Source organism: Phaeodactylum tricornutum, chromosome 1 (assembly GCF_000150955.2).
Source record: "Phaeodactylum tricornutum CCAP 1055/1 chromosome 1, whole genome shotgun sequence".
Lineage (NCBI taxonomy): Eukaryota > Bacillariophyta > Bacillariophyceae > Surirellales > Neidiaceae > Phaeodactylum > Phaeodactylum tricornutum.
This window is the reverse complement of record NC_011669.1, coordinates 1144056-1159664: the sequence shown is the minus strand read 5'-3', so window position 1 is coordinate 1159664 and position 15609 is coordinate 1144056. Positions and strand designations below refer to the sequence as shown.

The following is a 15609-nucleotide window of genomic DNA, read 5'->3' as shown; positions in this document are numbered from 1 at the left end:
CCAATCCCTCTAGATGATGACGCCTCACAAGAAACCGCGGCTAGCATGCAGACGATGGAGGATCATCACCCTGATCATGTAGTCCATGGCGGCCACCCGGACGAAGGCCCCATGGAAGACGAAATTGTTGATCGCTCCGACGATCCCGATGCCGAGGAGAAGGCCACGGTGTTGAAAGACGAAGGCAACACCGCACTCGCGCAAGGTCATTTCCTCGAAGCCATCAAAAGCTATTCAGACGGTCTCGAATACCGTCCGCACAACGCGGTTCTTTTGTCGAATCGGTCGCTAGCATTTATCAAGGTCGAGAATTATGGTATCGCTATTCGGGATGCCGATGCGGCGATTGCAGCCGATGCCAATTACGCAAAGGGTTACTACCGCCGGGCGTCGGCAAATTTTGCCTTGAATCATTTCAAAGTCGCGCGCAAGGATTTCAAGGCGGTATGCAAATTGCAACCGACATCGCGGGACGCGCGAACGAAGTTGGCGGCGTGCGAAAAGCGAATTCGGGAAGAAGCCTTTTCGAAGGCCATCGAGGCGGAGCAAACGGCACCACTTTCCAGTACGTATGATCCATCCGTGCTGGATATTTCGGCAACTACCTATGAGGGTCCTCATCCGTCCCCGCATGGTTTACTCACGGATATGGATGCGGAGGTTGCGTTGTTCGAGCCCGGAAAATTACCTCGTGAGTTTGTCTTGGCCGCTGTGGAAACGATGAAGGCTCAAAAGTCTATACATAAGCGATACGTGGGTCGACTTCTAATCGCGTGCAAACGTTACTTCGAAAGCTTGGAGACGCTGATGGAAATACCGATTCCAACCGCGGCACCATCCCATGATCCTTCAGCAACTCCACGGCTGACGGTTTGTGGCGATACCCACGGCCAATACTATGATGTTTTGCATGTTTTCGAACGCAACGGTTTTCCGCATCGGACAAATCCATACCTTTTTAACGGAGATTTCGTCGATCGCGGTTCCTTTTCTGTGGAGGTTATCCTCACGTATCTGTTATTCAAATTGCACGATCCGTCTTGTATCTATTTGACGCGTGGCAATCACGAGACAAAGAACATGAATCGCATTTACGGTTTTGAGGGCGAAGCCAAGCACAAATACGACGACAAGATCTTCAATCTCTTTTTGGAAGTGTTTGAATGGCTGCCACTGGCGGCGGTAGTGGGGGGCAAGGTTTTTGTTACTCATGGTGGTTTGCCAACGGACGACACGGTCATGTTGGATGATGTACGCAAAGTAAAACGCGGGATGGAGCCACCGGAACAAGGATTGATGAGTGATTTGTTGTGGTCCGATCCCCAGCCCTTTCCTGGTAAATCTCCCTCCAAACGAGGGGTGGGCTACGCATTTGGTCCGGATATAACTTCGGCCTTTTTGGAGCGCAACGGATTGTCGTTGTTGGTTCGATCGCACGAAGTAAAGGAGGAAGGATATCTAGTAGAGCATGGAGGTAAGACGATCACGGTGTTTTCTGCGCCGAACTACTGCGATTCCATGGGCAATAAGGGTGCGTACATTCACTTTGACGCATCCTTGGAACCCAAGTTTACCCAGTACACAGCAGTCCCGCACCCAGACGTCAAGCCGATGGCCTATGCAGCAGGTATGGGGGGAATGTTTTAGTGGCCAATCAGCATACGGATGACTACTTGTGTTCTGATTGTTGCGGAATCGCAATTCATGCTTGTAGTAAAATAGAGCTTTTTCGGATTATGCGTTTCGTATTCATAAAGTAAGTGACTACAACCCTAGCTCGCTCAAATCAGGATGGTCTTCAGGGCGCATGCCGCTCGGCCAAGAAAATTTGCGCTCGCTTTTATCTATTGGCTGATCGTTTATAGACGCATAGCGGAACGCCATCAAACCGTCTTGGTCAAACTCCCAATTTTCGTTGCCGTGTGCACGGAACCATTCATTCTTTTCATTGTGATACTCATAGCAAAAGCGGACAGCAATGCGATTCTCTGTGAAGGCCCAGAGTTCCTTGATGAGACGGTAGTCCTGTTCCTGGTTCCACTTGATTTGCAAAAAGTCTCGAATCTCTTTTCGGCCTTTCAGAAAGTTATCCCGATTGCGCCATACCGAGTCGGCTGTATAGGCCATTTTGACGCGATCTGGATCTTGGGAGTTCCAGGCATCTTCGGCCAGACGGATCTTTTGGATCGCCGTTTCGCGAGTAAACGGTGGAAACGGAGCTTTTGCTTCCGTAGACATGACTCTGTTGAAAGCAATATTCGAATATACCTTACGAAGCATACCGCTGTAAGGAGTTGTACTGGTAACGGAAGTACCTTTGCAACACGAGGCAACCATGTCGCATGATTTGCTTTACGGGTTGGGATTTCTCGGGGTTCGGTTTTCGTCAGGTGTCAATCTTGCAACGTTCGATTGGGTTCCCAGCGCTCGATGCGATGCAAAAAGAAACAATTAACTATTAATAGACAGCAACGCCAGGAATTTGCATAGACGCCAATGACATTCAAATCCATGATCTGACTCAAGCTTATCACGCTGAACAGTCAACCGCAATGGCAAAGGGACGATGCCAGAGCCGTGCCTTACATTACTTTTGCGAGACACAAAGGGGGGAAGGAGACAAGATTGGCAAAAAGAACAACACTCGGGATTCCAACGTGGTCCCCCACCGTAGTACTAACCGAGCCCGACGATGCTTAACTTCGCTGAGCAGACGGGAAGCGGTGCTGTCATCGTGGTATGGTCGTTCCTGACCAAAATCCGCAACTTTAATTATAGATACTCTGATACATAATAGTCGGCGGTAGATACAGAATACTCCTGCAATGGTTTCCGGCGACTGTCAATTCGTTAGCTGTACTGTCTATGAGTGCATTTTGGATGTCGTTCGTGTCTGAATGCGTATTCCTCACTTATCCGCTGGGTCCCCTAAAAGTTTATTCCCCCGTTTTGCGTCGCGACGATTTTACATTAGTCTTCCTTTTTCATTGCATTTCGTGTTGACGAAAAAGTTTGTCGCTTTGATCTCCTGACTGCACCCGAGAAATCACTGAAAGGATCCTAGAATTTTCTTCCCTTAGCAGCGTGTGAAAAACGAACAAACCGTTTGCGGAGTTCTTTACTTTATTTGAATTCGATCTTTGGAGTCCCCATAATGAGCAAAGAACAATCAGGACCTGGTGTCATTATGAGCGGCATTCGCCGCATTGGTCATGGTCTCAAGACTTCATTAGCCATAGTTGGTTTTGCAACAGCTTCCGGTCTTTACATGGAGTACCGGAAGTATTACCCTATGGAAGAAGACAACAATAAGAAGAAAGTTCTGGTGATTCCCTTTCACCATTTACAGTTGATTGAGAAAGAAAAAAAGAGCATTAGATCCCAGCTATCGCGTTTCGATGTGGACACCAAAGATTGCCCGGTGCAAATGGAAATCAAGGATCTTGTGGATGTGTTGCACCACGCGGCGTCAGATCCCAGTATTGTCGCTTTGTACGGCGTCTTTGGACACGGCTCGACCTTGTCCCAAGCGGGTTGGGCGGATTTGGAGGAAGTTCGGAACGCGTTACGAGTTATCCGCGAGTCGCATCGTTGGCATGCGGAGCCCAACCTTCAGCACAAGGCCCAGGTGATTCCAGGAGTTGAGAATAAGCCCATGTACGCCTACGCGGATACTTTTGCAAGTCTAGGGGATCCCGCTTACAAAGAGTATTACTTGGCGTTGATCTTTACACACATTCATATGCAAAAGACCGGGGAACTCAACTTGTTTGGTGCCATGTTGCAGCAATTCTTTTTGCAGGGACTACTGGAGCAGTATGGTATTGCATTACACGTCTTCAAGCATGGATAGTACAAGAATGCGACCAACATGTTCACCAAAGCACGTTTGAACAAGCCACATTGTGAGAACGTCTCCAACATTCTTGAACAGATCAACAACAATGTATGCCAAGATATTACCAGATCTCATTCCAAGGCCTTGTTGACGTCTTGGCTCAAGCAGGGTTGTCGGGATGACGTGGATTTGTGGAAGCGCATACATCAATTGGGGACGTTTCCAGCTGTGACGGCATACAAAGCAGGCCTCATAGACTTCCTGCCCTGGCGCAACCAAAAGAACACAAAAAGCAAGGTAAAGCCACTTGATGGTACAGGTAACAAAGAGTCTGCAATAGATGATATTAAGAACAAATGGGCATTGCAAGAAACTGACTTTGAGCAATTCAAAGCAGACACGGCTGTCAGTCTCCAGGCCTACGCAAAACAAGTTGCAAAGAAGAAACAAAATGAGCAAGATATTTTCGACCAGTATGGAACCCAACATCCTGCCATTCAAAGTATTCTTGCCAAAATTGGCATGTCTTCTGTTGATGATGGAGAACCACATCCTCAGAAGGAAACAATTGCATTGCTAAGAGTCAACAAAGGTATTGGCAACTTGACAGCCCGCAAGCTAGTCAATTCGATTTGCTGATAAGTACTACCTGCTTACGAGTGTATTTGTAGAATACGACGAAAGAGTAGAAGTTGGGGGGGGGAAAGCCTCGTAGAGGCTCGGATTGTTTTAATCGGTAGGTTTTTAGATTGAGATTGTGAGACTAAAAAAGAGATTCCAAAATGAAACCTTTTGTGTTGGAAACAGAATGTACGAACGTAGAAACCCCGTAGTCAATGTACTAGCTATCAAACCATTGACATAGTTTTTGTCGAGATGATTGGATCACCTATGTGATTGCCAAACCATCGAGTTCGGATGGTGCCAACAGTCTCTGTTGACAACTTTCATCTAGGGAAACTGTATGGCAATCAGGAATATTTCGTTCCTAGCATATCAGGTTTGATGTTACGGAGTACTACCAAAGCACAACCGAGGACGGATCGCTGTTATGACAGTGTGTGGTAAACAAAGGTGGGCGTTATGACAAATGACCTGGGATACACCTAAGCAAGCTTAGGGACTGTAAAACTCACTCGCTGACGACGCTCCCCACGGGTTAGACAGCGGATGCAAGGACCTATGCTATAATGCAATATTTGGATCAAAGAATTTCTAAAACAATGAGTGGAAAATTACATGCTACAAACTAGTCAATCTGTTGTTCAGTCCAGTGAACAATCCCACAAAGTGCCAGCGCATCATTGATCTTCCACAACTTCCATAATCTCAATAGACAATCTTTCTCCCACATGTATATATACCTCCAGAACTATGAGTCCCATGCACAACACCTATGGTGAGTAGCTGTTCTTCTTCAGTCCCACCATGTGTCTTGTGATAGCCCCTTTCTTGCTTCAATTGTATTTTCGATGTTCCAATTATATCCCAGTCCATTTTGGTCGTGTAAACCGACAAGTGGAGACTAAGCACATGCGGCTCCGGAAACATAGCAATTGTACAAACGCTTCGATTATTGTGAGTCCACGTGGCCACGGAACAAGGCTTTGGTATCATTTCTGTGCGTGCCTCCTTAACTCCATGTGCATAGTTTTGATTCACACTTGCGACATCCGTGTTTAGTGAATAATTTCCACAAGACATGTTGCAAGGAGGTAAACCACAACAGGGTAACTCAAATACGGTATATTTGCGCAATAAGGCCGACACAAACTCCATATGGGACACGTAACCGCTACGTCCATCGGATTGGCTCACACTTACACTTTCCTTACCAAGTGGGAGCTGTCCGAGGGACATGCCGCAAGGTAGCGTACCGTAACATTTGATAAGATGAGTCGTCTTATACGCCTCATGCAACGGAACCAGAGTTGTGTATGTTGCAAACATGTGGGTGCATAACGCAAATATTTGGTTTCCTATGAGACGCTTCGTATTTTCCTCCGGCATGCCACACACGGGTAATGAACCCGACGAGGACAGTCGTCTGGCCACTGCGTCTGTCCTACGACAGAGCCAGGAAAAAGGAAATGGCAACAAGGCCAAGATCTAGAGCTAGTGAATCCTAGATAGATGTTCCAACAAACAATGCTAAGGCTAAGCAATTCTATCTACAACGTAGTATCAAAATGTAGCATTGTGTGGCTATAATTTATCACTCCCTTCAATCTTGTAGTCCGGGAGTACAAAATCCGGGCGAAAGATTGGTTCCAAAAAATTTGAAAAGCGAAGGTCTTATTGCCCTTGGGTCAATAAAGTATGTGACGAACGAGGAATTTGTGTTGTGGACCAGGTAGGCATTTCGTCAACGTGTCGGCCAAATTTGAGCCGGTAGGTTCATGTGCGATCCGCATTGCCCCGCTAGTAATGCTTTCGCGAACCTTGTGATAAGAAATAGCATTATGCTGGAATCGTCGCACTGGTGACAACACTCATGTTGTCACAAAATACATTTGCGGGACCGTCAATAGGTATACCAAGGACACGTAGGTTGTAACGCAATGTAATGATCATTTCGGAAGCGATGCGCATAGCAACAAATTCAGATCCGTAAGTCGAGGCTTCGACTGTGTCTTGTCTCTTAGAGTACCAACGAATTGGTGTGCCATTGATAAAAGCGAGTATGCCCGTAGTGGAACGTCGCGTGACGTGGCAATCTGCGTGGGCAGCGTCGACAAAGACAGAAACTTGCACAGCGCGCCCTAAAGGTGGGGGCATATCCGGGGGCAATTCTTCTTGTGCGTCGGGGTATTGTTCTTTCCAAGAAGGGTTGACAAAGTTAATATGCGAAAAATCGCGCGTGTGCGGGTCGCAGACGAGTTTGGAGTTCAGGTGACGTTTGAGGTAACCGAACATGCGGAGGACAGCATTATAATGTCCGATCCGTGGTCTTGCATTGAAGCGAGACATTAAACCGACTTCTTGAGTGATGTCGATCCGACCGAGTTCCGACGTCCATAGTAGAATGCCAATTAGGCGGTCATCGGTGAGGTAACCCGATGTATCTAACTCAGGGTGATATCCGTGAGGAAGCGGGGTCACGATGCGACTGCTGCTAGGCAGTTTTTCACCGAGCGTCTGCTCGATGTTGAGAATTGCGTTTGTTAAGTACTGTTTTGCAGACATGTACCACGCTTTGGTGCCATCGTTAAATGTATGCACTCCGGTGGTTGCCCCCAGAAATGTTTTGGGTGCAGAACCGCCCTTAAGTGTATAAGGGATATTTTCAAGCGCTTTTAAAATTGCTTTACTGTTAGTATTGGCTGAAACGATTGTTAAATCGTCAACGTAACTGATAATATATTCATAATATTCAGTTTTGTCAAGCCTTTGTGCCTTACGAAACCACATATCAGGGTCCGCTTTAGACGATACAAAACCCAGGAATCTGAGGTTTTGTGCAAGATGAGAATGCCAGGCGGCACCGCTTGACTTGAGGCCATATAACGCTTTTGCGATTAATACGACTTTGGCTTCGTGTTCACCGAACTCGGGCCCGGCGATTGAGAAGACTTTTTCGCGACAATCGGCATTGACGTATGCATTTCCGATGTCAACTGACACAAGGTCAAGGTTATTGAGGCTTGCAAGGAGGAAGCCAAGGCGTACGCTCTCGCGGGAGGCGACGCTAGAGTAAGTATCTTCGTCTGGTGGGTCGGTGACGTGTCCGCCGGCGACGAGTCGGGCTTTACGCCGGAAATCCATTTTTACATCGAAAATGATCCACATGAGGATTCTTTTGTAGTCGGAGGGCGCTCGTTCTCCCTTATCCTTGATAGTGAAGGTTTTCATGCTCTCAAGTGTATCCATTTCTTTGCGAATTGCATCGCGCCAGAGGTGATTGCCGTTCTGCTTGTCCAATTTGTAAGCGTGGGGTACGTTGCGAGGGACTTCTATTTCGTATTTGTATCGATTTTCTTTTTTCCCGTCTTGGCAGCACGGATCCATCGGTCGGCCTTTTTCAGCACGGTGGGAGCCCAATAAGAAAAGGCATGTTCGGATAGGAGATCGTGGTCGGCCGCATATTTGGCCACCGGGTAGGGATTGCTCTCCTTCAAAGAGGTGAGGGGCTCCCAGGTAAATTCACCGTTGGCCCATTTTACGCGTAGAAACCATCCACGCGTACGTCCCCAACCACCGCGGGGGCGTTTTTGATGATCGACAATATCATCAAAAGTGAACCATTCATTTCCGTCATCATCGACCTGCTTATAAACAGCATCAAGGAGAGCTTGGTCACCGTGGACTTCCTCGGTACCATCGTCGAATTCGACGACGAAATTTCCAGGGTTGTCAACTGGAATGACAGTTTTGAATACCGGTTCGCGCGATGGCGCGCACTACTTGGGTCGTGGCACCCAAGGCGAGCCTGTCGAAACTAATCTTGTGTGTTTGGCCACAAATCCCGACACGGATGGTTTTGGACAGGCGCAATCTCAGTTGAGTATTCAGAAACATGATGTGACTGTTTCGGGACTCGATCGTTACCATGCTAAGAAGCATGGTAACTATGATGAATGTGCCCACGGTGCCGTGTATAACACCGTGGAGAATAGTGAAACGGACCACGATGGCGCTTGGCAGATCGTGGGGCCGAATGGAAAGTGAACAGATTAGCTCTTTAGTTTAGAGTTTATAAATCTTAACAACGATTGTGTGAAAACCATATTCGTTAGTTCGTATCTCTTCGTTAGGAGCCAGACGAGTCTTGATCACCTCGTGCTGTCTTCAGAAGCCAGGAGATACTTGACCATTGTCAGATTAACAGTCTTGAATTGCTAATCACTTTGCTCCCGTTTGTTGGGTATTGCCTGGTTCTGTGACAGAACGGCAATAAGGCAACCCATTGGGTAAGACCAGTGGCTTTGTTGTTGTTGTTGTTTCGATCTGCTGACGAGTCGATCGGATAATTGTTGTCTCGCTTGTCCTTGGTGCACGAGATACTGTGTTTTGTCTCGTTTGTCCTTGGTACACGAGATACTGTTGTGTGAATGGCCCGACAGTTGCGTTCGAGAATCATTCCTGCTTTGACCATGGATCCTCTCGAGCATGTCCTTGTGAACCTTTTGGGAGCGACAACGCTGGATTCGTCGTACCGTCGGTTCTTTGAAGAGTATGGCATTACTCAGGCCAGTGAATTGGCCTCAATCACTGAACATCGTCTTGCAACGGTGTCTTACGGCGTCTTGACCCCTGCTGTGGGAGACGGCCCTGCTGCAATTGTTCGTACATTCCTTCCGCCTGCGCAACAGGACCGGATTTTGAAGATTGTACAATGGTTCCTTTCGAAAGGCACCAATGTGACAAACGACACCTGGCTTGAACTTACCTCTGATGTTCTCGAGTATTGGCAACCCGCCTCTGCTACTGTTGCCCCAGCTACTCCTGTTGGATCGGATGCTCGAAGTTCCTTTGTTGAAAGTGCTGCCGCGAAATTTCGGAAGACGATCAAAAATCATTCCGTCCCGTATCCAAAGTTCAGTGAAGACCGTTTTTGGGTCACTTGGAATACAAATATTCGTATCAAGCTCCGTATTCATGGTGTTCAGTTGGTACTTGACCCGGATTATTTGCCTGAGACCGTCGACGAGACGGATACGTTTGTTGAAATGCAGAACTTTGTCTTTGGCGTTTTCAACGATATTTTGTTGACCCCTCGTGCGCGTGGAATCCTCCACAAGCATGTGGATGAGCTGGATGCTCAGTCGGTCTACCGCGACCTTGTTGCCTCGTACGGCAAAGGTATTAACGCGCAGATCACGGCCACATCCATTGAAACGAAACTTACTTTGTATTCATTTGCGACTTCAAAGAGCAAGACCTGTGTTGCTTTTTTGACGACCTGGCGCAATTTGATTTACGATCTTGAACGGATCAACGAGTTCCCTTTGCCGGATCACCAGAAGAGCGTACGACTGAAGTCAGCTGTCCGTTCCCATCCGCAATTGAAACTTTTCCTCGGAAATGTTCAACTTTACTCTCGTACCCATGTGGGTAAGAGTGCTGATGATTCCGATTTCGAGTATGTTTATGATTTGATGCTTGAACATGCAACTGATATTGATCAGACCGATTTGGAAGACCGCGGTAACAACCGTGGTGGACGCTCAGCAAACAATGCGAAGTTCCAGTCTTCTTCCAAGAAGAAAACTAACAAACCGATTGGTAAGAAGCACAAGAATTATGTGCCTCCTGAGAAGTGGAATGCTCTCTCTCCCGAAGAGAAGCGGACCATTATGGATCAACGAGGACCTCGCCCTGCTCCAGCCCCTGCCCCTGCCTTATCGGTGAACGCCGCTGCCACTCAGCCCCCTCCTACGGTGTATGTCAGTGACTCGACGGCTGTTGACAACCAAAGCCTTGCTTCGACCCACGTCCCACCTGCTGCTGGACCTGGTCACCTGCTTCGTTCGCTCATTTCGAATTCAGCTGCCCGCCAGCACTCTGCCCCATCGAATGGAGCCACGTCTGACTCTTTTTCGGTCAATGGGACCACCTATCGCCGCGAAGTGAACCGTGCTTCTGTGCAGTACCGTCTTTCCACTCACGATGTTTCGTTGAATAAGGACTCTTTGGTCGATGGTGGTGCCAACGGTGGCCTTAGCGGCTCAGACGTAACCGTTATTTCGCAATCCCTGTCAGAGGCAACTGTCTCTGGAATTGGAAATTCGGAATTGACCAACCTCCGTTTGTCAACAGTGGCCGGACTCATTCACACGACGGATGGTCCCATTATTGGTGTGTTTCACCAGTATGCTCATCTTGGTACTGGTAATACCATCCACTCGTGCAACCAAATGCGCTCCTGGGGAGTCACGGTTGACGACGTCCCTCGTACTTTTGGTGGCAAACAGCGTATTGTCACGTCCGATGGTCGTTTTGTCATCCCGCTTTCGGTTTCTGGCGGACTCACTTACTTGTCTATGCAGGCCCCTACCGAGGAGGACCTGGACACTTTCGAATGGGTGCCTTTTACCGCTGACAACGAGTGGGATCCAAATAGTCTCTCTTCTCCTGCCGCTGCCGACGATGACCTCAGTTTGCAGCTTCCTGTCGGCCATGTTCCGTTCCGTGACGAACGCATCAACAACTTTGGTCTCCTTGCGCATTCCGCGGCAGTCAGTCGATCCCCTTTGAATGTCGATGCTTTGCAACCCAATTTTGGATGGGTTCCCAGTGCTCGTATCGCTCGTACGTTTGAAAATACCACGCAATTTGCTCGTGCCGATGCCCGTTTGCCCTTGCGCAAACACTTCAAATCGCGTTTCCCTGCTGCCAATGTCTCTCGTCTGAACGAAATTGTGGCAACCGATACTTTTTTCTCGGATACCCCTGCGGCCGATGACGGCATTTTTAACCATGGTGGGGCTACGATGGCCCAACTTTTCGTTGGAAAAAGTTCGCAAATCACCTCTGTCTTCCCGATGAAGCGCGAGTCTCAGTTTGCCCATACTTTCGAGGATTTTATCCGTACCCATGGTGCTCCCGATGCCCTCCTCAGCGACAATGCCCGTGCTCAGATCGGTAAGCAGGCACTTCAGATCTTGCGCATGTATGCGATCGACGACATGCAGTGCGAGCCGCATCATCAGCACCAAAATTACGCGGAACGCCGCATTCAAGAGGTGAAAAAGATGGTGAACACAATCATGGATCGTACAAACACTCCTCCTGAATATTGGTTGCTCTGCTTATTTTATGTGACCTACTTGCTCAATCGCCTCTCTGTCGAAAGCTTGAATTGGCGTACCCCGCTTCAGGTTGCCCATGGACAGCGTCCCGATATTTCTGCTTTGCTCCTTTTTCGTTGGTTTGAGCCCGTTTATTATTACGACCCTGACCATGCGTCTTTCCCATCGCAATCTCGCGAGAAAACTGGTCGTTGGATTGGTGTCGCCGAACATAAAGGTGATGCGCTGACTTATTGGATTTTGACAGACAATACTCACCAGGCCATTGCTCGTTCTGTTGTTCGTCCAGCCAATGTCGATAATGGTTTGAAAAACCATCGTGCTGCGGATTCCTCTCCCGATGGTGGGGAGCCCTCGAATCCTAAGCCCATTGTCTTGGCTACGAGTGACCTACGCCATGACGCTACGATTGATCCATCTTTTGAGAAATCCCCTGCATTCTCTCCTGACGAATTGATCGGCAGATATTTGATTCGTGAAGCCCCTGACGGCCAGAGCCATCGAGCCCTTGTTGCTCGTAAAATTATTGATGCCGACTCCGATAACCACCAGGCAATCCGCTTCTTGTTGCAAATTGATGAAAAGGATGCTGACGAGATCATTTCGTACAATGAACTCTCCGATTTGATGGAAGCCCAACAATCAGAGCCCGCTACGAACGGAAATATCGAAGATCATTTCAAGTTTACTAGTATTATTGGACACCAAGGCCCTTTGCAACCGACCGATGCGGGCTACAAGGGATCCTCTTGGAATGTTTTGGTTCAATGGGAAGATGGTTCCCAGTCGTACGAACCTCTAATTGAAATGGCAAAGGACGATCCAGTCACACTCGCGATGTACGCGTCTGACAACGATCTTCTTAACGTGCCCGGGTGGCGCCGCTTCAATCGTCTGCTTCGCAACCGTGATGACTTCAATCGATCTGTTTCGTTAGTGAAACAACGCAAGGGAGACCCAATTTTCAAGTTTGGCGTCCTTGTCCCTCGTAATTCTCGTGAAGCCCTGAAATTTGACGCTAACGCCGGTAATACTCGTTGGGCCGATGCCATGGAGCTCGAACTGGCTCAGCACCGTGAGTATAAAACGTACAAGGACCTCGGTCAGGGTGCAACCAAACCTGGCCCTGGATACCAGCGGATCAATGTTCATTTCGTGTTTGATGTGAAGCAGTCACTCAAATACAAGGCCCGGCTCGTCGCCGGTGGACACATGACGGCGCCTCCGAAGGACAGTGTTTATTCCGGTGTTGTATCCCTTCGGTCCATTCGTCTCGCTCTTCTTGCTGGTGAGGTAAATGGACTGGAAACGTGGGTTGGTGACATTGCGGTCGCCTACTTAGAGGCATACACGAAGGAACAGGTGTATTTTGTTGCCGGTCCTGAGTTTGGGGAGCTTTCTGGGCATACCTTGCTCATTGACAAGGCCTTGTATGGCCTACGTACTAGTGGAGCCCGTTTCCATGAGCGTCTCTCGGACTCCCTCCGTACAATGAATTTTATTCCTTGCAAAGCGGACCCCGACCTCTGGATGCGTGACTGCGATGACCATTGGGAGTATGTATGCGTGTACGTCGACGATATTGCATGCGTCTCACGAAACCCCAAGGCCTTTTTTGATTCCCTTGTTTCAGACCATCATTACACTCTGAAGGGTGTAGGCCCTCCAACTTACTTTCTTGGTGGTGATTTTACTCGCGACAGTAAGGACAATACTCTCGCAGTTGGTGCGAAAACATACGTGAAACGTATTATTTCGAACTACAAGACCTCCTTTGGTACGGAGCCCAAGTTGTACTCGTCTCCTCTCGAGAACGGTGACCATCCGGAAGTCGACGCTTCGCAACTCCTTGATTTCGGTTCGATAAAATTGTATCAGTCCCTCATCGGTGCCCTCCAGTGGGCCATCACTCTCGGGCGCTTTGACATACAGTGTGCCGTCATGACGATGGGACGCTTTCGTGCTGCCCCTCGTGAAGGACATTTGAATCGTCTCCGTCGTATCATCGGATACCTCCGTCGATACCCTGATGCTGCCATTCGTTTTCGTACTGGAATTCCCAACCATGAGGCTCGGGGAGACGTCCCTCAACACGACTGGATGTACTCAGTGTACGGTAAATCGAGTGACGAGGACTCTCCGACAGGCGTTCCTCCTGCTCGTGGTAAGCCCATGCGCATTACTACCTTTGTTGATGCTAACTTGTACCATGATTTGACTACAGGCCGTGCCACAACTGGTGTCTTGCATTTGGTTAATCAGACTCCTGTGTCTTGGTTTTCCAAACGGCAGTCTACAGTTGAAACGGCTACGTACGGTTCAGAGTTTGTTGCTGCTCGTTTGGCTACAGAACAAATTATTGACATGCGTCTTACGCTACGTATGATGGGTATTCCTTTGGACGGTCCCGCTTGGCTCCTTGGCGACAATCAGAGCATTGTTACCAGCTCTACGCTTCCTCATTCCGTTCTTTCTAAACGACACAATGCCCTTGCGTACCACCGCGTCCGTGAGGCGATTGCTTTTGGGATCATGCATTTTTTATGGATTGAGGGCAAAGACAACGCTAGCGATGTGTTGACCAAACCTCTCGGTCATGCAGTTGCTTGGCCTTTGATTCAGCCTTTGTTGTTTTGGAAAGGTGAGACGAAATCTCCCGCTTGTTCTGTCTCGAGTACCTCACAGTGGGGAGTGTCAACTGGAATGACAGTTTTGAATACCGGTTCGCGCGATGGCGCGCACTACTTGGGTCGTGGCACCCAAGGCGAGCCTGTCGAAACTAATCTTGTGTGTTTGGCCACAAATCCCGACACGGATGGTTTTGGACAGGCGCAATCTCAGTTGAGTATTCAGAAACATGATGTGACTGTTTCGGGACTCGATCGTTACCATGCTAAGAAGCATGGTAACTATGATGAATGTGCCCACGGTGCCGTGTATAACACCGTGGAGAATAGTGAAACGGACCACGATGGCGCTTGGCAGATCGTGGGGCCGAATGGAAAGTGAACAGATTAGCTCTTTAGTTTAGAGTTTATAAATCTTAACAACGATTGTGTGAAAACCATATTCGTTAGTTCGTATCTCTTCGTTAGGAGCCAGACGAGTCTTGATCACCTCGTGCTGTCTTCAGAAGCCAGGAGATACTTGACCATTGTCAAGGGTCGTCGTTAGGGACTGGAGTACCGTCGCGATCGCGCTTGGTAACTCGGCCCTGGCGCTGAACCGCACCCGAAGTGAGTAGAACGTCAGTACCAATAATTAAGGAGGTGGGGTCCTGATCCGGTGAGTCGTTATGGAAGAAATCATCAACCGTGAGCCCGGGATCCAGTTGAATATGGTCGTCCCCTTCGTTCAGATCGTATAACACGTGTCTGTTACGGGTGTTGCCATCGCCGGGATCGTCGGATCGCCGAGCGACTTTCATCGCTTCGTCACGGCGGAAAGCCGGCGCTTTGATTTTGTTACCGAGGGCGAAATCAGAAGGCTGATAAATCTCCCTTATGGTGGCGTCAAAAGTAGCGAGGGCAGTCTGCAGAGCAGACGAATCGAGGTTTTGGAGAGGTGTAACAGTAGATTGAGTGATTACAGTACCCTTGTCTGTCAAAATATGGTAGCACAAGGCTTGGCCCACATTGGTGGCAGTACCTAACCAACGGCCGACTTTGGCTTTATTTTGTGGAAATTTGACATCGGGATTGTCAAAATACTGAACTGGTTCGAAAAATTCGAAAACCAGGATTTCAGAAATATCATGGGTGTCGCCAGTCATCGCAGTAATAGGCGTGATCCAGGCCAGCGCTTTTCGTGCCGTGTGGTTACGTACGAAAATGACGTAGGCAAGGGCGTAGTCCCATAATTGTTTGGGACACTTGGTGGTTTCGAGAACGAGGCGCGTGTGAATGCGCACAGCACCAAATTCGTGTTCGCAGCGATTTTGCCACGGAGAGTAGGGTTCAGTGACCGTCGTCTTTATCCAGTGAATGGAAGTTAATTTTTTCCATTTGCTAAGTGTTTCCA

General features: G+C 48.5%; 6 protein-coding genes across 6 annotated transcripts; 3 read left to right on the top strand and 3 right to left on the bottom strand.

Moving 5' to 3' along the window:
- Positions 1 to 111: 111 nt before the first annotated feature.
- Positions 112 to 1647, top strand: PPP5 (PP5/FYPP plant-like protein; the record flags this gene model as incomplete). The annotated part of the gene is made up of 1 exon (XM_002177194.1): positions 112 to 1647. One exon carries the CDS (start codon positions 112 to 114, stop codon positions 1645 to 1647), a length of 1536 nt encoding a protein of 511 aa, XP_002177230.1.
- Positions 1648 to 1764: 117 nt separating this feature from the next.
- On the bottom strand, positions 1765 to 2238 carry PHATRDRAFT_31878 (predicted protein; the record flags this gene model as incomplete). The annotated part of the gene is made up of 1 exon (XM_002176696.1): positions 1765 to 2238. One exon carries the CDS (start codon positions 2236 to 2238, stop codon positions 1765 to 1767), a length of 474 nt encoding a protein of 157 aa, XP_002176732.1.
- Positions 2239 to 3154: 916 nt separating this feature from the next.
- PHATRDRAFT_31877 (predicted protein) lies at positions 3155 to 4477 on the top strand (the record flags this gene model as incomplete). The annotated part of the gene is made up of 2 exons (XM_002177193.1): positions 3155 to 3835; positions 3935 to 4477. 2 exons carry the CDS (start codon positions 3155 to 3157, stop codon positions 4475 to 4477), a joined length of 1224 nt encoding a protein of 407 aa, XP_002177229.1.
- A 3314-nt stretch (positions 4478 to 7791) lies between these two features.
- PHATRDRAFT_31876 (predicted protein) lies at positions 7792 to 8401 on the bottom strand (the record flags this gene model as incomplete). The annotated part of the gene is made up of 2 exons (XM_002176695.1): positions 7792 to 8195; positions 8218 to 8401. 2 exons carry the CDS (start codon positions 8399 to 8401, stop codon positions 7792 to 7794), a joined length of 588 nt encoding a protein of 195 aa, XP_002176731.1.
- A 530-nt stretch (positions 8402 to 8931) lies between these two features.
- PHATRDRAFT_31875 (predicted protein) lies at positions 8932 to 14598 on the top strand (the record flags this gene model as incomplete). The annotated part of the gene is made up of 2 exons (XM_002177192.1): positions 8932 to 12414; positions 14212 to 14598. The coding sequence occupies 2 exons, from the start codon at positions 8932 to 8934 to the stop codon at positions 14596 to 14598; spliced, it is 3870 nt and encodes a 1289-aa protein (XP_002177228.1).
- Positions 14599 to 14746: 148 nt separating this feature from the next.
- On the bottom strand, positions 14747 to 15361 carry PHATRDRAFT_31874 (predicted protein; the record flags this gene model as incomplete). The annotated part of the gene is made up of 1 exon (XM_002176694.1): positions 14747 to 15361. The coding sequence occupies one exon, from the start codon at positions 15359 to 15361 to the stop codon at positions 14747 to 14749; it is 615 nt and encodes a 204-aa protein (XP_002176730.1).
- Positions 15362 to 15609: the final 248 nt, after the last annotated feature.